Below are 25154 nucleotides of genomic sequence, written 5' to 3'. Positions count from 1 at the left end.
GTATGTGTTGTTCCTGTGTCTGTGTGACAGCAAATGCCAATTACTGAATATGATTCAGTTAAAAAATGACCCGACATATATACGTGCTGGCCGCCTTAACACGTCACAAATGCATACATACACACAATTCTTCACATTATATAGTTGCAAATTAAATTTCATGAGTATAAAGAAATAAAAAAGATATTAAGTATTGAGTGAAAACATCTTATACATACCTGTGTATATGAGGGTTTCCCAAGGCTACATATACCACGATTCTATATATACCACGTCACATATATGACAGTGTTACGTGTACCACGACACGTGTAAGGCAGTTTAACGTATACCACGTCACGTATATGACAGTGTTACGTGTACCACGACACGTGTAAGGCAGTTTAACGTATACCACGTCACGTGTATGACAGTGTTACGTGTACCACGACACGTGTATGACAGTTTAACGTGTACCTCGACACGTGTATGACAGTTTAACGTATACCACGTCACGTGTATGACAGTGTTAAGTACACAACGACACATGTGTGACTGTGTTACATATACCACGAGACGTGTATTACAATGTATCATGCTCAACGTCATGTGTGTGATAGTGCTACCAGGATGGGTTTACAAAGATGCGTCATACATTATCCCATGTTATGACAGAGCTACACGCAGCGCTTGTCTCCAGTGGTTATTTTCGGTACAGAATAGATGCATTCAAGATGTGTTCATTTTGCCCAGGAGTTGATTATCGTTATTCATGTCTATCAGTTCTTCTGCAGGTAAGCGCAGCTGGAGGTGTACTATCAGGGCCGTAGTAGTAGTAGTAGTAGTAATAGTTGTTGTTGCCGTTGATGTTGTTGCTATATTACAAGACGTCGCAGTTGCATTGACACCAACAGAAGCAGCAATAGTAGTAATAGTAGTTGCAGCAGCAGCAGTAGTAGTAGTAGCAGCAGCAGCAGTAGTAGTAGTAACAGCAGCAGCAGCAGTAGTAGTAGTAGTAGTAGTTGCTGTTGCCGTTGATGTTGTTGCTATATTACAAGACGTAACGGTTGCATTGACACCAACAGAAGCAGCAGAAGTAGGATTAGTAGTAGTAGCAGCAGCAGCAGTGGTAGTAGCTGCAGCAGCAGCAGTAGTAGTAGTAGCAGTAGTAGTAGTAGCAGTCGTAGTAGTAGTAGTAGCAGCAGCAGCAGTACTAGTAGTAGCAGTCGTAGCAGTAGTAGTAGTAGTAGTAGTAGTAGCAGTCATAGCAGTAGTAGTAGTAGCAGCAGCAGCAGTACTAGTAGTAGCAGTCGTAGCAGTAGTAGTAGTAGCAGCAGCAGAAGTAGTAGTAGTAGTAGTAGTAGTAGCAGTCGTAGCAGTAGTAGTAGTAGCAGCAGCAGAAGTAGGATTAGTAGTAGTAGCAGCAGCAGAAGTAGTAGTAGCAGCAGCAGCAGCAGTAGTAGTAGTAGTAGTAGTAGTAGTAGCAGTCATAGCAGTAGTAGTAGTAGCAGCAGCAGCAGTACTAGTAGTAGCAGTCGTAGCAGTAGTAGTAGTAGCAGCAGCAGAAGTAGTAGTAGTAGTAGTAGTAGCAGTCGTAGCAGTAGTAGTAGTAGCAGCAGCAGCAGTAGTAGTAGTAGTAGTAGTAGTAGCAGTCGTAGCAGTAGTAGTAGTAGCAGCAGCAGAAGTAGTAGTAGTAGTAGCAGCAGCAGCAGCAGCAGCAGTAGTAGTAGTAGTAGTAGTAGTAGCAGTCATAGCAGTAGTAGTAGTAGTAGTAGCAGCAGCAGCAGCAGCAGCAGTAGTAGTAGTAGTAGTAGTAGTAGCAGTCATAGCAGTAGTAGTAGTAGTAGTAGCAGCAGCAGCAGCAGCAGTACTAGTAGTAGCAGTCGTAGCAGTAGTAGTAGTATCAGCAGCAACAGAAGTAGTGGTAGTAGTAGCAGCAGCAGTAGTAGGAGGAGGAGGAGGAGGAAGGAAGGAAAGAAAAAGAGGAGGAGTGGAGGATGGGACTCCAGCGCGATGACATCGTGGTATTTACGAAGAAACCGGTACCTCGCAGATGAAAGGGTCATTCCTTGAACATTCTTCTGTTTTATGGAAGGCTGTCGAGGATATACCGATAGAGCCACAGAGTTCCCCAGGTGAGTCAAAGAAACCTGGGTACCAGGTGACACCTGTAATGCCCCGTCCATCTATCCACTTCGGAACGCCATCCGGGGTGGAACGGTTGAATCCAATCCATATCTCAAACCCTACAATAGCGAGAAAAATTAACATAAGAAAACTTAAACATATTTATGTATTGCTTACTAAGTCTTTTGGTTTTACAAAATGCAATGCAGGAACTAAAGTCACATAATCAGCAATAACTGAAGTTTCATAAATAATTCATAGCTATCAATTATTAAGGCGTTATAAAATTCCTTATCCGTATCTCAAATGCGCAGATGGTGCTCATGATGTTGATCACTGAATCGTCTGGTCCAGATTCGATCATTTACAGGCTGCCGTCATCTAGCAGGAATATTGCTGAGTGCTGCGTCCAGCATTATACAAACAAGCAAACAAACAAGTAAAGCCACAAACAAAATGCTATTGCTTCTAAACAGCAAATAATATACTGTTGTTTGTTTGCCGTTTAACACTGCATTAGGCAATAGTCCAGCTTTGTGGTGGAGGTCTTTAAATAGTCGTATCTGGACTAGACAATCCAGTGATCAACATAACCATACAAAACGAAAGAAATGCAAAGAATCAAAACGTTTACTTCATTACTGAGATGATATACACGTCCCTGAATCATAAATACAGTTTTCATCTAAATTGAGAAAAACCAAAATTTTTAATTGTTTCTTTCAGAAGCAGAAAAAAGTACGAAGCGTTGAAATGTTTGTGGCCAACACAATACACGTCACCAGGACGTACCAGAAAAGAAATCCCAGAACAAACACCTCGTGACAGTTTCAGAAAGAGGAAGCGTGTTAAGGAGAGGAGCATGAACGTACTGTCACAGAACAGCTTTGAAGTTTGTCAAGCATGGCTAGGTAACGATCAATGACCTACTGTAACATTCTACTTTGTTGTCATGGTTACAGGCAATCACCTGGTACCATCTCGGTCTGACAGTGTCAAAAACATATGCCAAGTCGATATTTTTGTTGGTGAACGAAATCTCGAGACCGAATCAGACGATTTATCAATTAAACTATACAATATACTGAACAGCAAAATAACAACATAAATAAAAACAGCAAAGCATTTTTTAAATAAAAGACATAAACATGAACGTTTACTCTTATGAGATTTATTTTTTCAAAACTTGCGTTTCTTTCTTTTTGGTTCAGTATATAATGGGCGTGTGGGTAGCCTAATCGTTAAAGCGTTCGTCGTCACGCTAAAAACTGGGTTGAATCCTCCGCAATTTTGGAACTCTGGCTAAAGCTGTGTATGCTCACCCACTTACTCAAAATATGCTAATGTTATTTCTTACACGAATTTTCTGTACTTACAAGTTGATGAATCCTGCTTTTCTTCAGAATAAATTCAATTTTACAATTATCATTTAGTCTATATTTTTTTACAAGACCTGTAAGGTCCGGGGTAGAATAGACCTTCAACAAACCCATGCGTGCCGTAAAAGGCGACTATGCTTGTTGTAAGAGGCGACTAACGGGATGGTCAGGCTCGGGTGGTCAGGCTCGCTGACTTCGTTGACACATGTCATCGGTTCCCAGTTGCGCAGATCGATGCTCGTGCTGTTCATCACTGGATTGTCTGGTCCAGACTCGACTATTTTCATACCGCCGCCATATAGCTGGACTACTGCCTAATGCAGTGTTAAACGGCAAACAAACAACAGTATATTATTTGCTGTTTAGAAGCAATAGCATTTTGTTTGTGGCTTGATGAGTTCGGCGTAAAACTAAACTCACACACTCACATATTTTCAACAAAATCAGTAAAGGTGCTGCTCTAAATGCTTTCATGCATGACTTGAATATATTGTTTGTTTAAAAAGTATGCGGTATTTTAAGACAATTGTGTTGTGCAGTGCTACTCAGTGACTTAACATTACTGCAATCCCTTGCGGACCAGACAAGTCATTAATTTGGATTGACCAGAAGGCCCCCCTTAATTTGTGTGCTATTTTCATATACGTTTTCGGAAGCTTTGCATTTTGGGAGTTCTGCGTTATGGGTGTAAACTGCTGTGTTGGGTAACTAACAAACTTCAGTGTATTGTCCAGGTGACAGGCTTATTACTTAACACCTGGTGTCACCACTGATTTCCGCATATCCATTCGTATTAGTATCTCCACAGTTTCGCCTTTAACGAAAATCGAAAATCTTCACGGTTGTTATGGCGTAGATGTCTTATATTTAATGCAATATATTTGCAATATGATATTGTTGCCAATCAAAATTCAGCTACAAGAATTTAACACAAGCGATATAAATATTCTATTTCTACTGGATGAATATGACATAAATTAGCGTGTCAGAAAATTAACATCTGAGATGAGACCAGGTGCTCACGAATAATGATAGTGTGTGAAGACGCTGTCTAAGGGTATATAACATGATCGACATTATTACCCCAGACAACTGAAGCTATGTTGGAGCCGCTAGAGCTAGACTTCTCCCACCGGGTACCCATTTGCTGCTGGGTGATATGATAAGGATGTCCTTCAGCATCCACCACGCCACCAGTTATCTGCAAATAGTGTTTGTTTCTTCCCCAACGCCACACGGAAGGGCGTCTGTCGCACCGCGAGTGAGTGAGTGAGTTGGGTTTTACAGCGCTTTTAGCAATATTCCAGCAATATCACGGCGGGAGAGTCACACGACAACGACGGGTGATAGACACAGATGTAAGGCGATCGACTGACCAAAGGAACCAAGCGACACGACATCGTATCAATTTATTCCATTTTGTTTAATATGAACATGATTTATATTTAACTGATTGTTTAATTACGAAATATGGATTTGCAACATCCGAATCCATATCAGTCAATGTAACCAGGTTGTCATGGGAACCAGACTCTCAGTGAATAACGATAGGAAACATGAACAAACGTTCTGGACGTTCAGGAATTGGGGACTCTCATAAATGGTCAGTTTTTCTTAATTACTAGCTAAGCACCAAGCAGATAGCAGAGTGATAGCAGAGTTGAGTTTTTAGCGACATTTCAGCAGTATTAAATGGTCTTCACACAGTGTACCCATGTGGAGAACTTAACTCAAGCCAACGGCGTTACCGGCGAGGGCTTTAACCATTAGGCTACCCCCACCTGTAAGTAAATGAAAAGTACCGTAAAACTCCAGAGTCCCTAGTATGCTGGTCTGTTTTTATAGCTTTAGCTACTGGTGATCTGTTACACATTTTTAATTGATATTGTATTTATAGTGATAACCTAATAAATGGATACTAGTTTTAAAAGCTTCAGAGTCCTTGGTTGACGTATACTGAACAGCAAAAGAAGCGCTATTTTCAAAAAAAAAAAAGAAAAGAACGAAACAAAATCTCATAAAAATAAGCTTTCATGTTTTTGTCTTCTATTTAAAAACATAAAAGCCAGAGTTGTGTTTCTTTTGCTGTTCAATATACGTATAGGCGTAAAATGTATCATTTATGTATAATTTGTGCTTGTCTCGAGATGGCTAAACCCGCGAGAACTGGAGCCGTATTAATAAAGATTCTAAGAGTTCAAAATAATTCTTAACTCAGGGTAATTCTTAGAAAAATTCATTTTTTAGTCTTAAATTTAAGTATTTTCTTAAGACAAATTAATAAAGTGATTTTACTCTTAGAAGAACTCTTAACTTTACAAAAAGTTAGGAGTCCTAGCATGCACTCCTAGCAAGTTAAGAATTTTCTTACCTGAGAAAAGATAGCTGCCAAGCGTCACCACCTGAGAGTTTTCCGACCACGAAAAGACATATTTACGGTGTATAATGACACTGAATTGATATCTCGGTACCGCCTGGACAGTGGTGGCATGAAGTTTGTCACTGATTTGGTAAGAAATGAACTAACGTCTCCAATCAAGCGGAACATGGCCATAGACGCTGACAGCAAAGCTGCAATTACCCTTCGGTACCTAGCCACCGGAAAAATGCAACTTTGCAACGGGGGTGGTTTTGGAGTAAGCCAACCCACCGTTAGCAATGTCATTGCAGATACCTTAAATGCTTTATGTACACCTCAACTTATTGGCCGATTCATTAGAATGCCCATAAACAGGCAAGAAATACAGCACCATCAACGCCAGTTTCAGGATTCCCGGGAGTTGTTGGAGTTATAGATGGCACCCATGTCAGGATAATTTCACCAACTGAGCATGAGGATGAATATGTTAACAGGAAGAACTTCCAGTCGTTGAATGTCCAAATGGTTTTTGATTCCGACGACAGAATCTCGGACATAGTCGTGAAGTGACCGGGCGTTACACACGACTCACGCATCCTGAACGAAAGTGGTGTCATGTTATTGTTTGACCATGGAATCATACCTAGGTTAGAAATGGTCTTCAGTAGCTGGTGCTTGTCGTAAGAGGCAGCGAACGGGGTCGGGTGGTCAGACTCGCTAACTCGCTTGACACAAGTCCTTATATCTCAGTTATAGACTTGAAACTATTCCAAAAATATTGACATGTTCAAAAAATCGCAACTTGGCAATGTGAGCTCCAAAGGTGTATGCAAAACCGAGCTTCCAGACAATGGACCGTGTGGACCGAAATATATTCGTATTTTGTTGCGTTGTTGGATTTGACGATTTAAGAGATTTTGACCTTCTTGCAGCAGGTGCAACCTGAAATAAAAACCCAGTTGCACCAGACGAACTCCAGATGAACTTATTGTATTGCAATGTGTAATGAAAGAAATATGCTTCTAAGTTATTTAGGTGTTCTATTCAGAAGTTTACCCACCAACATGTGACATGCACCCTGGTGCAGGTTAGCGAACGGGGTCCTAGGTTGCATATAGTAGTACTGAGCTGCACCAGGGCAAGCAACAAAGCACTACATCGAACCCGGAGTTCCTGCTATCCGTTTTAACCCAGCCACACCCACAAAGGTTCGGCACAACATCTCCGTGTCTTCTTTGTATCAAGTACTGATTTCTCATCTATCTATAGCTCCGCTAGACAAAGTTTTGCGTGAATGCTCACGCTATTGCCTTCCACGGTGTGGGCGGCTTCCTGTAATCCTGACACAGAAAAACAACATTCTTGTTTATGATCCAGGACGAGAGACGTGCCCAGTATCCCGAGCATTCAACTTCAGGCTAACCACAAGTCTATGATCAAACACAGCGAGAATTAGCTTGTAAATATATTAAATCATTCAGGTGTATTGGCAGGAAAGCATTGTTCCATTCTCACTGGGGTATTTGTTGACAAATTAAGTAGTCTTTGGGTAAGGTTAATGGGGATATTATACAGCCGGGGGTATTTTTTCTGTAAAGGTCTGGGGGCGAAGGGGTAGCCTAGTGACTAATCCGTTCGCTTGTCACGTCAAAGACTCTGCAATGCCATGATTTATTAAGACGTCTTGACGACATTCAGAAGAAACACAGCTGGTTCTCTGATATTAGTTTGTTCTTACTTCATAGCTTGGATTCTGTTCTTTAATACAATGTTTTATTGACAGGGCAGTGGGGTAACCTAGCGGTTAAAGCATCCGCACGTCACGTCGGAGACACGGGTTCGATTCCCCACGTGCATGGTACAATTTGTGAAGCCCACTTCTAGTGTTCCCAGCCGTTTTATTGCTGGTATATTGCTAAAAGCGGCTTAAAACTAACCTCACAAACCTGAAAGCTTTGTGAGCCCGACACTTAGTCTATAATAACGTATATACTTTTGGTGGAAACAAATAACTGAAAACAAGCCACAATGGATTTCAGATTCCAGGGCCTTGAGTTTCGAACCTCATTTGGCGTTAAGATTGTCCTATTTTAATGTTGATGTATGTCACTTACGACTATCTCAGCGCTAAGAGAGCGCCCTCGAAAGTCTAGGCCCTGAATCTTACAAAATCTGGACTTGCTTTATTTATGGCTTAAGCATTGCAGAAGGGGCTTGACGGAACGGGAAATATTGCAGTTCAGGGCCTGAGAAACAAACCAGACTGTCATCGTCCGTCGTGCGCAATATGTGTCACTGGCTGCACTAGTAAAGTATCACCAAAATGTTCGAGTGAGTGAGTATAGTTTTATACCGCCTTCAGCAATATTCCAGCAATATCACGGAGGGAGCACCAGAAGTGGGTCTCACACATTTTACCCATGTAGGAATCGAACTAGGTTTTTCAGCGTGACGAGCGAACGCTTTAAACATTAGGAATATTGCTGATTGCGGAACTCAACAACAAACAAACATACAAACAAACAAACAAAGTGTCCGAGTAGTTTGATCACCTGACATGTTGTCGACCACGTTCTGTATTTTCTCGGGGGTGTCCAGCATCGCCAGGTCCCCACCCCGACTCTGACACACCCCTCTCGCCGCCTCCCAAGCCTGACCCGTCGCCTCAAACTGCAATTGTGTAGGCACAGGGGTTGTCGTAGCGGTCGTTGTCGAAGCGGGGCAGCTACTATTGCTTGACGAGACTGAAATGAAACCAAAATGTACAATTATATCCCTTTCTTCATGTTTGCTTGGAGATAAGTCCGTTTCCTATTTTGGTAGCACTGCTTTAGTTGTGTCTTGGTTTTAGGGCTAAACAAACCACCCTTGTCTATATATACTCATAAAAAGAAGTAGGGGAATATGTTTTATTTACGATTAAAAAATAGGAGATATATTGGAGTTAATCATTGTTGATATGATAATAATAAATGTTTTGAGAGTGCATCACCACTTGCATTTCACCACTTTGACCATAGCTGTTTGTAGAGTAATCGCTCCTGAAAGAAAATAGGTGTATGATGTGACATCTGCATGTGTACTATTTTCATTTTCAAACAAGAAACACCGGTTAGAAGCAAACACTCACAACTGTGCATGCAAAGTGATTGTCACAATTAATGATTTACAGTGATTTATCAACTTTCTTGAAAACCGTCAAAACATAGAACGACACCTCATGCACGTGTATGGGGCTACTGCGTTGTGCTCGTGTATTTCCTCAAGCCTTGTGTTGAAGAATGGCGATAAAGAAAAATGGCGCTGCATTCATGAGATGTCTGTCTTTTAAAGTTTGTGAAGACATATATTTCCGATCCAAACTGAAAGTTCCCCTACTTTTTTAAACATTGTAAATGGATTGAAATCGCTAAGTTAAAACTGCTGCGGTTTGTCAAACTATTGATTGAAACAACATCTCCATGATAAACAGAATTTTTACGTCCGACAGGTATCAAGAATTCACAACCATAACAGTTGATAGTAGTTTTCTGAATAGAAACATTGTAAATTAATAATTGATAAATAAACAAGCATGCGTATATTTCCTTATATTTTATTATTAATAGGATGATTGTCCACATCTGGTTTTCGTTTCGTTATGATAAGGCTCTTTTGCTATGATGTCACAGAAACGTCAACGGAGGTCTTTGAATAACGCTACTTCCTGGAAGTATCGGGCCAAGGAAAGCATACACACACGGTTAAGCATACACTCGAAAAATTGACAAAATAATTACACACATGACTGTCCAAAATATTAATACTGTCAACACCTGTTTGTGGTCGAATTAGCTCATGATACAGACAAAAAAAAACATTGACAAAGACGAAGGATAGACTCGTACTTCTTTAGTTGACTATACTGCACATGATAAAAAAGTATACATTTATGAGGAGAGCGGAGTGTGTGCCCAGTCCCATGACGTTTCCTAATCCTGCTCGCGGTCGTTCCAACACGATGGTCGAAAATCCGAACTGCTTGAGCATACATAGTTTTTGACAATGGACAGACGAAGAAGCAGCGACGGACAGGCAGAGAAATTACAGCAACTCCTTGAACCTGTTGATGTGGTGGCAGACACGACCAAGGGGTAGATCAATTCACTCTATAAATGTCATGTACACTAATGGCTGGTGGACAGGATCAGAAATTTGATGTTGATGAACTGCTGGACGGTACAGCGATGGGAGTAAACTAGGTGAAGCTATCACCATGTCTGCTCAGTGTCGGTCATTTGTGGAGAAAGTTTATGAGAAGTCACTGCATCGTGTGTACATGCAGTGTGTGGAACAGAATAACAGCTCAACCGACTCCTTCGCCTGGATTAAATGTGAAACCACGGACTTTCTTTTTTTATGCCCAAGACCAGCCCCTTCCCACTCGCCTAAATGTGACTCTAAATGAAAATAATTGCCTGAAATGTCGATTGTGAAATGAATTTATAGAAAATGTCCAAGACCTCGTCAATGATGCCCTTCTTTGGCACAAACAGCATATCTTGAACGACATGATTTCATGGCTGCTTGTTTCTACTATCGTCTCCGCCATGCGTGTGGCTTTGACGCAGAGATCCATCTATGGTACGACCAAGAACATGTCCAGGGTGTCATGGGAAATGATGCTGTTAAACGTCTATGGAATAGGCCTACATACAGCCTTAGAAGTATTCCAGCCAATAAATCCGATCTTGTTTGTTTATATAAAGCCAATGGTTATATTTATATCACTGAATTCTCCTTTTGACACCAATGTCATTAAGCATGCTAAGTATGCCGATCTCGCCTTTGAAATGTCTCGCTTGCCTTCCAAGTGCACTGTCATCCGGCTCACCATTGTTTTGGGTGCCCTTGGGGTGGTAGCTTCTGATCTCTTGGGGCAGATCAGGAGAGAGCCCGGGTTCTCCACCGACAGCACCGCCCTTCTGGCTCTCTGGGTATTGCAGAAGGCTGCAGTGTTGGGGAGTCTACACATTCTCACTTCTTGGTGGGTTCGAATAGGCAGCGTTTCCTGGGAGAAGTCCCATTCGCTGTCTGGCCCCTGAACTGATGATAAGCCTTACCAGCCTGATAGTGCCAGCAGCACCTTTCTGCTTCATTTACATTTGTATATGTAAAATAATAATAACACAATACTTTATTACTGTTTCAGAATATATACAACGGTAATATATATACTCTTCAAAAAAGGAGGGATAATGAACTTTCAATTTGGATAGGAATTGTAAACGTTAACCAACGTTTCAAGGACAGACATCTTATGAACGCACCACCATTTCCCTCTATTACCGCCCCTAAACACAACGCATGATAAGCACGTGCACAACACAGTAGCCCAATAGACATGCATGGGGTCCTATTCATGATTTTGACGTTTTTTCAAGAAGGTCTAGAAATCAGGGAGAACATTAATTTTGACACTCATCTTGCATCGCACAGTTGTTAGTGTTTGTTAATATCGTGCACATGCAAATTACATGCAAATTACATGCAAATTGCATGCCATACACCAATCATCTTTCAAAAGCGACTGCATTCCAGATAACTATGGTTTTAAGGAAGTGCAAATGGTGATGCACTCTCAAAACATTCAATAATATCATATCAACATTGATTGACTCCGATAAATCGCCTACATATTGTTAATCGTAAATACAAAAATGAAGATCCTCTACTTTTTTAAGAGTGTATATAACGGACCTCATGAGGCATAAAAGACACCACATTCAAAGTATCACTGTACATAGACCAAAAAACAGAGAGTATTATCGAAATATATTTTTCATGTCAAAATATAATATTGCCACCATCAAAAGTACACTCCCATTTCCTAACTGGGTTGTGCCCATATTTAATATGTTCTCGTGTGAAGTATATTTTATTCAACATTTTAAGCGCATGCAGAAGTTCTATATCGTTGACGACATAATACTTCAATAGACAAATCGATGACAGTTGCTGACGGTGTATAAAACAAAAAGCGAAATACCACCAACTATAAGATTCGGGTTATCATGTTCAGCACCATCATATTTTTTGTTCCATACTCCATATGCAGTCCCTTGCTTGTCACTGTTTGAGGCTCTTTCTATCACAACATCATCTGTTGAAGTGGCCATGATTATTGAATCAGGAACTGCGATTCCATCTGGCTCACATGCTGATATCAGGAGCTGTTATATTGCCATTGTTATCATTCAGTATTGTAATGAAATAATAAATAAATGTGAATCAGGGTAATTTACACTGAAATAATCAAAATAGGTATTTTAGTGACTTTGTTTATTTTAGCAGTAAAACTTTGTGACTTACTTTGTTTTGGCATGGAAACTTGTGCCGACTTAGGTCGTTTTGGCAGTTAATGAAGAAGGCACGAATATTTTTCGCAACAAATGTTACATTGAAATGAAACATATTAAATGAAATTTTACTGAAAAATCGTGTAACGACTCCTAATCCTTCATTGTACGTTTCATGTTATGATTTGTGTCGATTTATGCCTTATTATTTCTGGTAAAAACGAAAATACCGTTTTTCGTCTCTCCTGTAAAGCTGCAAAAATGACTGTTTGGTTGTTTTCTCATGCAACCCTTCAGATATTCTTAGAAATATAGCGTTCTAGTATAGTAAATATTCAATACTTCAGCTCAAGGTCTAAATACCGGATCGATACTGCTACGGCTTATAATTAAACAGCTTACATTAAGAATTTAAATGATGCGAAAAGAATAACGATCCATACTTCCGGTATTCGACTTCCGTTTGCTTGGGCTGAGTACGTGGGACTAGAATTGATTTTAGATTAACTCAAGACATGAAATCTGCTACCAACAATCACCTCTTCTTCCTCATGCGTACAGATGTTTGAAGTGACACCGTTTTATCTCTTGATTATATTGCGGTAAGTAATGTAATACTATAAATAGGCCCAAGTGTTTTAATGAGTTGATTTAGTTTTACGCCTCTTTCAGCAATATTCTAACATTATCACGACGGGGGACATCAGAAGTACCTATCGTACCTATGGGAGAATCGAACGGTGTCTTCGACGTGGCGAGCGAACGCTTTAACTACTCAGCTACCTCAACGCCCCAAATGTGTGATAGAAGCTGAGTTTAAGTTCATTACACAGGTATAGAAGAAACACATATGTTCTCGGAGATTGCGTTTTTTAGAGTTACACCCCTTGGCCATGTCACGATCCTGTGTCCTCGGGTTTGCATCTCAGATTCGTCCTGCGTGTCACTGGTTTCCTTCATCCACCACAGTAAGGCCAAGACTCTGATGCCACGGGAATGCTTGAAAAGTGATACAAACTTCTTCGCTGTGTCCAACTTTTTGGAAAATGAGTTATCAGGGCCCCAAGCAAACTGAATTTTTAAGTCGATTAGGGGTCCGCTCCCCGGAGTGCTTGTGAACATGGCTTGATAATATGCCATATTTGTCACCCACCAGAAAGTGGATACCCGGTAGGATAAGGCATGCTAACCTTCTATTGCGTGGTACTAATAACAATATTGTATTTGTGTGCTCTGAGTTGGATACGAAGTTTGGAAAAGAGCGTTATAAAATTAATGCTCGACATTGTTACAGTTATTATTGTCCCGAGGTATCAATCATTTGGTGTAAAAGTTCCAGTTATAGTCAGTCAGTCACCCGCGAGTCTTGTTCAAAGTTCAGGGTGTGTAGAAATTATTTGAAATGTTTCAGTCATTAAAGAAATCTGATCAATTTCGACGCCTCTTGACACTTGGAATTCTACATGTCGAGGTTCCACAGATCAGATGGTGAATGGAGGAGCTTGCGAAAATAAACGAAAATTCACACATTGGTTTGTTTGTTGTTTAACACCACACTCGGCAATATCCCAGTTACATGGTGGGGGTCTGCATATAATGGAATTTGGATGAGACAATCCAGTGATCACCAGCATGAACAATAGGGAACTATTTAGATTTGTATGTTCTGTGTCTAGTCTCTGTCTAAGACTCTGGTTCGAATCCACGGGTACAACGCGTGAGGACCATTTCCGGTGTCCCCCGTCCTGATACAGCAGAAATGTTTCTAAAAGCGGCGTAAAATAATAGTCATTCTCTTACTTGAATTTTGTAGCCGACATAAAAATTTGAGTGAGTGAGAGACTAACTTTCGGCCACTTTTAGCAATATTCCAGCAATATCACGGCGGCGCACTCAGCAATAGACTGGCTATATGGCGGCGGTCTGTAAATAATCGAGGCTGGATCAGACAATCAAGTGATCAACAGCAGAAGCATCGATGTGCGCAATTGGGAACCGATGACATGTGTCAACCAAGTCAGCGAGCCTGACCACCCGATCCCGTTAGTCGCCTCTTACGACAAGCATTGTCGCCTTTTATGGCAAGAATGGGTTGCTGAAGATCTGTACTACCCCGGGACCTTCATGGGTCTGTTTTGTAGAAGACAACGGTGAACAAGATCCTCGTGTGACAGTTTGATATATTTGAACTCAGGACTACTTCAACATATGTTATGTTTACACCCTTTAATTCCCACCAAAGAACACAAAAAATTTAGCTAGTCGAATAAAATTGATATCGATTATTATGTGATCCCATGTGAGATTTTATCTTATGATCGATTGACTTTGACAAGGGTGAAATCATTTACATATCATATAAGGGTTACTGAGGTAGCCTAGTGTTTAAAGCGTTCACTCGTCACAACGAGGATCCGGGTTCGATTGCCCACATGTGTTCAGTGTGTGAAGCCCATTTCTGGTGTCCCGCGCCGTTATAGTGCTAGAATCTTTTAAAAAGCGGTGTAAAATTAGTCTCACTCACTCACTTGTAAAATCATGTGGTCAACGCCAATAAGAGTTCAGATTATCTGCAGACAAAACAGGAATTAATTATTTCATGATTTTCATAAATTTAATAAAAATAACGTTTGATCACTTTCTAGGGGGTAATTACTGTGTTTACTTGTGAAATTGTTAGTAATACGCTTGTAGATCCAATATATATTGATATCATCAACAGAACCTCACCCTGACACTAAACGAACTCTTCCGTGAGGTGCTAGGTAGTAGGTCCCGCTGTGTCTGAGGGGCGGTGGGGTAGTCTAATGGTTAAAACGTTCGCTCGTCATGCAGAAAACCCGGGTTCGATTCCCCACATGGGAATCTGTGAAGCCCATTGCGTGATAGTGCTCGAATGTTGGGCAAGGGATCATGAAACCATAATCACTAACTCATGTCCCTGAAGCGCAATGCTAAATGAAGCAAATCTGTAACTCTGCCACACGAGCATTTAAGGCAGACATTGGATGCTCAGATCAACAGAACCTCACTTGACACTGAGACTCACTCATTTTTTTCTTTCGTTCTATCTAAGAGCCAGTCTAGGTGATAAGGTTAGGTGGGATTGCCTTTTCCCTGTTATAACAGTAAGTATATCACGAGAATGGAGCATTACTTTCCGTTGTATATTTAGATGAATCGACAGGTCGATACCGAAATCAATGTCCCAGTTTCCAACATTGCTTTAATGGCAACTGACAGCTTTTAACGATTACATCTGCTTCGGTGGTTTTAGTGATGTCATCTTCAGTCTGTCCACAGTCCCGTATCAATTTATCACTCTGACTTTACCCAGAAGCACCACTTCATGCTGAGCGGTCCTTTAGCCTTCAAGTTAAGGAGGTTTATCTCAGTCAAAATACTAGTCAATATCAATCGTCGTTCTTGATTTTCTTCTCTTTTTTTACTTTATTTTTTTCCTTTTATTATTTTTTTATTTTGTTGACATTTCCGTAATTCCTTTAGCGTCGACATTCTTATTATTCTCTATCATTTTATAGGTTAAACAAAACTTCCATGATAAGGGCTCGTATAATACGCAAAGACCGTTAATATCATAATATTACATAGCGTCGTTACAGGATGAATAGCTCGCTCAAAACCCTAAGAAGGAAAGGGACTTTTCGGTCAAATGCTTGGAGGAAGACGCGAGGCTTAAGCGATGTCCATATAGAAGAGTAGGTAGGAAAAGTTTTTTGAGAGGTACAGTTCCACTGATGGGCTGCTGCATGAGAAAAGTCCCGTTGTCCATACCTACACAGTTTGACTTCAGGCACAATGAGTAGCTGTTGAGATTCTGAGCGGAGCGATCTGGGTGGGATGTAGGGCTGGAGGAGGTCACAGAGATTACCTGGGGTAATATGAGAATGGCGTGGATAAATTAGTCAGAGAAGACTAACATTGATCCTCTGTTGTACAGGAAGTGAAAGGACGTTCTTTGAGGATTGGAGTGATATGGTCTGATTTTGGGGAGAGTGAAACAAGTCTGGGTGCAGTGTTTTGGATTTATTGCAGTCTTCTGATGACATTTTGTGGAGAACTGACAAGAGGCTGTTGCAATAATCCATCCTTGAAAACATTATTGAAACTGTCAGTGTTTTCGTAGTATCCTTTGTCATGCGCTAATTTTCCCAATGTTTCTTTGCTGTGGGTGGCAAGAGAGAGACAAGTGGCTCACGGTTAATTAATTAATAGTTAAATTAATTTTCATGTACACATGATCCTCAACTCCTTTCCCTTGATTAAACACAATTTGGTTTCTTTAAATATAATTGTAGCTATTAATAATTCTTTTACATCCATAAAAACTTGGTTAAAAATCTAAAAGAAACATTAAAAGATATACCTACAATTGTAGTCCTACAATGTTTTCAGTTGGATTACAGAAAAATGGAATTGTGTTCAGGATACCTACACATCATCGTTAGATATAAAATACTACTTAAAATTGTTATAGTCGAAATTACCAATTTATATTTAAAAAATAAAAACTAATCCTTTTCAATAAAAACATGTCTAACTGGAAATATGTTTAATGCATAATTATTCATTTGTAAATCATTAATAAAGTTTATTACCTCTTTCGTAGATGTGTGTAGTATTGGTTGAAACCTGACTGGTCATGTCAACAGCCAACTTGTCGTATAAAAAACAATCCACACCACCGCCATCTTCTGCAGCCATCACGACCACACAGTTGTTGACATAAAAACAGTTTTCAACACACTTCAGAGCTGTTGTAGTTTGAGTGAAATGTATATGTGCATCAGAAAACACTCTATTTGCCAAGTCCTCACGTTTTCTGTATGCAACACGTGTGGTTTCGCCATGTACATATTGTCCCAGTAGAATAAACAGTAGATGCCAAATGAAATTGATCATGATTTTACTGTTGAGCAAACTTTGATTAAGTCTCACGGCACTTGCACGGGCGTCACGGGGAAGTCTCGTGCTGCGCGTGTTGAGAGTGTCTGCGCGCAACTGAACCGCGCGCGTATATCTATACCTGAGCTGGTGGTGAAATCGATTATGCCATGAGAAAACAAGTGATTTTCTGATCGATAAGCAACGAGGCATTTACTTTTGTGATGAGGTAGAAATGTTAGAAATATTGGAAATATAGATTTGTTTATGTACTAAAATAATTTATGGAAGGTAACATGTTGCAAGGTTTTAGGAGTCATTATGGCAGCGGGTTAGAGAGTGAAAGTTTATTTATTTACTCACCCATTTCATTATTGATTTATTGTATAATTTGTATAATTTCATTCATTCACTCATTCACTCACTCACTCACTCACGCACTCACTCATGTCACCACTCTCTTAAAATGTGCTACCCCCTCCGTGGTGTAGTTAGAACGTTCTGTTGCCGCTCAAGTCAGTGGTTCGATTCCCGGCATACCCAAAAACGTTAAAATATGGTACTTGTTGGTCCCTGCCTGGCACTCGGAATTAATGGGTACAACAAGAGGGTACAAGTCAGTACAGTGTGTCTGGGTGGGGTATTCATGCTTAATTACCTTATGGTACCTCAGTGACCAAGGGCTATAAAACCAGTCTGGGCATGTACAAGCAGCAATGCATGCACGAGACCATATGATGGGAAAAATCCTAAATACGACGTTAAAGCCCATTTCACCTCACCTTAAAATGTGTGAGTGAGTGAGGGTACAAATGTGTGAGTCAATGGGCGACTATGTGAGTTCTTCATTGGGTGACTGAAACTTGTATCATTTCCATACGTGCCATACACGCGATAGAATATTTGAAATCAGGTAACATACCGTTTGTTTAGTCTAACCAGTAACATTTGCAAAGAACACCTTGACCACTGAGTTTGGTGAGGCTGGTTTTACTTTAGCACTATTGTCACACATCACGGAACAGAAATTATAAAACCTTAAAATGTTAAAACCGTAACCCTCAACCTTCATCGCAGCGTCTTGAAACCGCCATATTTTATTTTATTTATATTTTATATTTATTTTATTTTATTTTATTTTAAAGTCAAAGATAAAGGATGTTTATTGTACAAGAGGCCTCCGGGCCACACACACTGGAATTAAACACATTAAGCATTATACATATGGAGAAATGTGTGGTAATTAGTAATTTAAACAGCAAAATGATGATACAGGCAGTAAATTTATGTACAAGTAGTGAAATACGATGGATGTAGCCACAAAAAGTATATAAATAGAAGAAAAACATAGTTTTTATCTTTTGTGTGATACCCCAAATGTTAAAACATTCGAATCTATTGAACCTACGTTTACTTGGCCATAAATAACGGTGAACCAGAACGATGAGGTTGAGGAGTTAGACGACCCAATGCTAGCGCACAGGTACAGGACAACGCCATTAAGTCCGTATGCAAGAAGAGGCACTTAACTGTTACTAACAAAAACATTCCACAGTCATTCTGTCTGCATCATACTTTTCAGATATGTGACAGCAATTTGGTTGTTGAAGAGATACCAAAAGTCCCAGAACGTCCTTCCTATGGTGATTTCACAAGTTGTTTAAGCAGCTCTACAGCACTTCATGTTTTGTGACGCTGTTCCAACATACGTCTGATACGTGAAGGGCATTTCAAATTTGGCGGACAAGAGACCATGATGGCGACCGGCTTTATCACTTGTTGTGATTTGTACTTAACGTAGACAGTATGTTAGACATGAACATTGCTGCATCACGCAGTGTCATGTAGACAGTAGATCTATGATGCACCTCTACGGTGAATATCACACATAACCTTGTACACAGTCGGACAACCATTCATCCATTCGCACACATCACGCAATCTTTTGAAAGAAAATCAATTATCAATCTGTACATTCCAGATCATACAGTGCCTTTTAGACCGTAGGCCAGTGGTCGGTCCTTATGCACCATATCACGCTGTGTCTTGCAGACAGTAAAACAGTAGGTAATAGGATTACTGTGTCTGGACGGAGATCAATGGTAAAACTATCTCTGACCAAGGATGCAACTAAGACGGTAAACCATCAACCAGAAGGATGTAACCCATCAGTCAAGAGGAGGACATGATGGGCATCACACCTCAACCAACAGGGGGCACAAAGGACACAAACCATCAACCAACAGGGGGCCACAAAGGACACAAACCATCAACCAACAGGGGGCACAAAGGACACAAACCATCAACCAACAGGGGGCCACAAAGGACACAAACCATCAACCAACAGGGGGCCACAAAGGACACAAACCATCAACCAACAGGGGGCCACAAAGGACACAAACCATCAACCAACAGGGGGCACAAAGGACACAAACCATCAACCAACAGGGGGCCACAAAGGACACAAACCATCAACCAACAGGGGGCCACAAAGGACACAAACCATCAACCAACAGGGGGCCACAAAGGACACAAACCATCAACCAACAGGGGGCCACAAAGGACACCAACCATCAACCAACAGGGGCCACAAAGGACACAAACCATCAACCAACAGGGGCCACAAAGGACACAAACCATCAACCAACAGGGGGCCACAAAGGACACAAACCATCAACCAACAGGGGGCCACAAAGGACACAAACCATCAACCAACAGGGGGCCACAAAGGACACAAACCATCAACCAACAGGGGCCACAAAGGACACAAACCATCAACCAACAGGGGCCACAAAGGACACAAACCATCAACCAACAGGGGCCACAAAGGACACAAACCATCAACCAACAGGGGGCCACAAAGGACACAAACCATCAACCAACAGGGGGCCACAAAGGACACAAACCATCAACCAACAGGGGGCCACAAAGGACACAAACCATCAACCAACAGGGGGCCACAAAGGACACAAACCATCAACCAACAAGGGGCCACAAAGGACACAAACCATCAACCAACAGGGGGCCACAAAGGACACAAACCATCAACCAACAAGGAGCCACAAAGGACACAAACCATCAACCAACAGGGGGCCACAAAGGACACAAACCATCAACCAACAGGGGCCACAAAGGACACAAACCATCAACCAACAGGGGGCCACAAAGGACACAAACCATCAACCAACAGGGGGCCACAAAGGACACAAACCATCAACCAACAGGGGGCCACAAAGGACACAAACCATCAACCAACAGGGGGCCACAAAGGACACAAACCATCAACCAACAGGGGGCCACAAAGGACACAAACCATCAACCAACAGGGGGCCACAAAGGACACAAACCATCAACCAACAGGGGGCCACAAAGGACACAAACCATCAACCAACAGGGGGCCACAAAGGACACCTACCATCAACCAACAGGGGGCCACAAAGGACACCTACCATCAACCAACAGGGGGCCACAAAGGACACAAACCATCAACCAACAGGGGGCCACAAAGGACACCTACCATCAACCAACAGGGGGCCACAAAGGACACAAACCATCAACCAACAGGGGGCCACAAAGGACACAAACCATCAACCAACAGGGGGCCACAAAGGACACCTACCATCAACCAACAGGGGGCCACAAAGGACACAAACCATCAACCAACAGGGGGCCACAAAGGACACAAACCATCAACCAACAGGGGGCCACAAAGGACACAAACCATCAACCAACAGGGGGCCACAAAGGACACCTACCATCAACCAACAGGGGGCCACAAAGGACACAAACCATCAACCAACAGGGGGCCACAAAGGACACAAACCATCAACCAACAGGGGGCCACAAAGGACACAAACCATCAACCAACAGGGGGCCACAAAGGACACAAACCATCAACCAACAGGGGGCCACAAAGGACACAAACCATCAACCAACAGGGGGCCACAAAGGACACAAACCATCAACCAACAGGGGGCCACAAAGGACACAAACCATCAACCAACAGGGGGCCACAAAGGACACAAACCATCAACCAACAGGGGGCCACAAAGTACACAAACCATCAACCAACAGGGGGCCACAAAGGACACAAACCATCAACCAACAGGGGGCCACAAAGGACACAAACCATCAACCAACAAGGAGCCACAAAGGACACAAACCATCAACCAACAAGGAGCCACGATGGACACAAACCATCAACCAACAAGGGACCATGAAAGACACAAACCATCAACCAACAAGGGGCCATGAAAGACACAAACCATAAACCAACAAGGGCCCATGAAAGACACAAACCATAAACCAACAAGGGACTATGAAAGACACAAACTATCAACCAACAAGAGGCCATGAAAGACACAAACCATCAACCATCAACCAACAAGGGGCCACGATTGACACAAACCATCAACCAACAAGAGGCCACGATGGACACAAACCGTCAACCAAGAAGGGGCCATGAAAGACACAAACAATCAACCAACAAGGGCCACGAAGGACACAAACCACGAACCAACAAGGAGCCAAGAAAGACACAAATTATTAACCAACATGGGGCAAACCCGGGTTTTCGGCTTTGAGAACGATCGCTTAACCGATAGACCATCCCACCGACCCAGATGTTGAAGCTATATATGGATAATAACACTGCGAGGCTTTACAGACGCTATATAACAGTGCATTTACTACATGTAAAAGCAATCTCACAAAGCCGACATGGAAAGCTGGTAAAGATCTTCATATTTCTACTGTTTTGCATGCAAGAAGCATAAAATTAACCCAGAAAATACGTTAAATATCCATAGCACCGACGTAAACCACCCATGACATCATCATGGTTCCAGATGATGGAGAAAGAATGTTGCTCTGTATAATAAATCCAAGAGAGACTTTGATGACCTTCTTGTTGATAAATGTTTTTACACCGCTATGCTTGTTAAGTTATGCACCAATGTGCCACATGATCCAAGCTCATATTGTATACTGTAAGCGCTAAAACATAATGCATAAGCTGAGTCATTGAGGTGATCCGGTTTTACAGGTGTAAGTAATTATAGCTTGGGTCCCGGAGGTGATCATAAAAGCGTAGATTTTCTTCTATAAAGACGCCGTGTGAGAATTACATAACGACCAGTTACACTGATTTACTCTTTATCCGATCCACCAGTATGTCTGTTGGGAATAATAGAGTGACTGAGTGAGTTTAGTTTTACGCCGTATTCAGCGATATTCCAGCTATATAGCGGCGGTTTCTAAATAATCAAGTCTGGATCAGACAATCCAGTGATCAACAGCAGAAGCATCGATCTACGCAAATGATCTGAACCAATGACATGTGTCAACCAAGTCAGCGAGCCTGACCACCCAGTCGCCTCTTACCAGTCGCCTCTTACGACAAGCATAGTCGCCTTTTATGGCAAGCATGCGTTGCTGAAGGCCTATTCTACCCAGGACCCTTACTGGTACGTTCATCCTGTACCGTGTGTTCCTTGTTTGTTGTTGAACGCCTTCAAGAATATTTCAGCCACATGGCATCGGTCTGTAAATGGCCGAGTAAGGACCAGACAATCCTGTGATCAAGAGTATGATCATCGATCCACGCAAATAGGACACGATGGCAAGTATTAGCAAGCCTGACTACCCGATGACCACCCGATGACCGCCTTCTACGCCAAGCATGTGCTGGTGAAGATGAATTCAAACCCGGATCTTCACTCGTATATATACGAGTGATAACATGTGTTGAAAGAATACCGTTTAACATTTATCTCTTTCTTTGACGTAGTTGGTCCTGGACAAATCTCGTATATATACGGGTGATAACATGTGTTGAAAGAATACCGTTTAACATTTATCTCTTTCTTTGACGTAGTTGGTCCTGGACAAATCTCGTATATATACGAGTGATAACATGTGTTGAAAGAATACCGTTTAACATTTATCTCTCTCTTTGACGTAGTTGGTCCTGGACAAATCTGTACTGTAGTATTCTCTGAAAAGGTTAATGTCATTCTGACATTGTCTTCAGTGGCTTGTGAGAGCGTATTGGTGAGTGTAGAGCCATTACGCCAAGGCAATCTCCATTAACTACGGATAAATGCGTCTGAACAGCCCTTGAATCTTTTCACTGAAATAACGATGGATAATTTCAAGCATTTCTTCGATGACAGTTTACACCATGAATATAATTCACATGGCGCTTAAACTCCTTCCCTTACACGCGCAAGATTTAGCCAGTCAAAATATAGACGATACTCGTACTGACTAACATTATGAGATTTTCACATATTGTATGGACATGTTCTAATGTTCTATATTGGATATGCTGCAAACCATCCATCAAAAGTCGCACTGACCGCGTTTTAGGAAGTATATACATATGCACCACTATATACTTTTACGAGCAGGTTTGCGTATATTTTTTAAACATTAGAAAGACACTTTTACTGAAGTTATATTTCAAATGTCCTCTATTATCATATGTGTAGCACGAGAGTAAGTCGACCGGAGCAAGAATACTGAAGTCAGTGAGTCCCTGAACTGAACTTTATTTCTCTCAGACCCTGGGAGTCTCCCTTACAGGTTTATTTCAAAGAGTAGACAAACTGAGAGTAATCAGCTATAAAGGTACGGTGCATTATTAAGTGCTCCATTATATGTTTATGTCCATGTTCATGAGTAGTCAAACTGAGAGTAGTCATAATGGGAGTAGTCATAATGGAAAGATATTGCATAACAAAGGTTTTGAAATGTTAATCCATCAATTACGTAATGGCGACATAAGGTCTTTTTTTAAAAAAACTTCATAGTGTAGAGCGACAAAATGTTAACAGTTTAATCAAATCCGAGACATTATTACATTGAAATAAACTAAATATTACAATACAGGTGGTCTCTTGCTGTACAATGTTGGAAGTAGTTTCTTTCTCGGTTCGTTAAAATAATTACAATTAGACAAGTAGTGGTATTCATCTCCAATATCATTTGAAACACATTTTCTATCAATAATGTCAGTTTTACACCATCTAATGGTCTCAGTGGGTAGCCATGGTAATCTAAACAATGGTAAAGCAATTGTATGTTTACCAGGTAAATATTGCAGGTAGAATTCACCTGCATTTGAAAGAATTTACCATTTAAATGATACTCTAAATCAGGGAACCACTTCTGTATAAACAAATCAATAAGACTATTCTTTGCCTTTTGTTTCATCCATTCTGCATCATCAGGAAACTATTGAATCCAAATGTTTGTAAGTGGGGTACACTGAAATGTACCTTGCTTGTAAGTGTGGGTACATTGAAATGTACCTTGTTTGTTAGCGGGGTACATTGAAATGTATCCTGTTTATTAGCGGGGTACATTGAAATGTATCTTGCTTGTAAGTGGGGTACATTGAAATGTACTTTGCTTGTAAGTGGGGTACATTGAAATGTACCTTGCTTGTAAGTGTGGTACATTGAAATGTACCTTGTTTCTTAACGGGGTACATTGAAATGCATCTTGCTTGTAAGCAGTGTACATTGAAATGTATCTTGCTTGTAAGTGTGGTGCACTGAAATGTATCTTGCTTGTAAGTGGGGTGCATTGAAATGTATCTTGCTTGTAAGTGGGGTACATTGAAATGCATCTTGCTTGTAAGTGGGGTACATTGAAATGTATCCTGCTTGTAAGTGGGGTACATTGAAATGTTTGTAAGCGGGGTACATTGAAAATAATATAAAAGCTCTTAACTATTCAGAAATCGACATTTATGTGTGAGGTAAGATAATGAGTCATACAGTGTTCCCAGTTTGTTTGTTTTTCATGTTCACTTCGTTAGGATCCTGAAAACGTCCTGTGACCTCAGCATTCAAGGGCATCCAAGGAACAACTTGACTGCCACTGCTATCATGTCTGTTTATATTTCAGTCTAAGGAAGTAGACCGGAGCAAGAAGTCTGAAGTCAACGACGCCAACTTCTGCTCCTTTTTAGAAGTTATAATCTCATTGTTTGTCTCCTTCATCATCAACCTGTTTGATATGTCGGTGTTTGTTGAAAGACTTTACAACAAAAAGACATAT

At 41.1% G+C, this 25154-nt stretch overlaps 2 protein-coding genes across 2 annotated transcripts; one reads left to right on the top strand and one right to left on the bottom strand.

The window, feature by feature from the left end:
* Positions 1 to 2007: 2007 nt before the first annotated feature.
* LOC137255465 (uncharacterized) lies at positions 2008 to 17105 on the bottom strand. Its single transcript, XM_067792900.1, has 3 exons — positions 16802 to 17105; positions 8397 to 8588; positions 2008 to 2225 (listed from the first exon to the last, which is right to left on the bottom strand). Exons 1-3 carry the CDS (start codon positions 17103 to 17105, stop codon positions 2008 to 2010), a joined length of 714 nt encoding a protein of 237 aa, XP_067649001.1.
* A 2170-nt stretch (positions 17106 to 19275) lies between these two features.
* Positions 19276 to 21357, top strand: LOC137255464 (filaggrin-2-like). The gene has a single exon (XM_067792899.1). The coding sequence runs from the start codon at positions 19276 to 19278 to the stop codon at positions 21355 to 21357; it is 2082 nt and encodes a 693-aa protein (XP_067649000.1).
* Positions 21358 to 25154: the final 3797 nt, after the last annotated feature.

This window comes from Haliotis asinina, chromosome 11 (genome assembly GCF_037392515.1).
Source record: "Haliotis asinina isolate JCU_RB_2024 chromosome 11, JCU_Hal_asi_v2, whole genome shotgun sequence".
Taxonomy (NCBI): Eukaryota; Metazoa; Mollusca; class Gastropoda; order Lepetellida; family Haliotidae; genus Haliotis; species Haliotis asinina.
Note: the sequence above shows the minus strand (reverse complement) of the source record. Positions and strands in the feature narration are given on the sequence as shown.

Coding starts and splice junctions, on each gene's coding strand:
- LOC137255465 (XM_067792900.1), bottom strand. CDS start 17,105: ATGATCAATTTCATTTGGCATCTACTGTTTATTCTACTGGGACAATAT. Junction 8,589..16,801: donor TACACACATCTACGAAAGAG/GTAATAAACTTT, acceptor GTTTCATTTCAG/TCTCGTCAAGCAATAGTAGC. Junction 2,226..8,396: donor CGTGGTCGACAACATGTCAG/GTGATCAAACTA, acceptor TCGCTATTGTAG/GGTTTGAGATATGGATTGGA.
- LOC137255464 (XM_067792899.1), top strand. CDS start 19,276: ATGGGCATCACACCTCAACCAACAGGGGGCACAAAGGACACAAACCAT.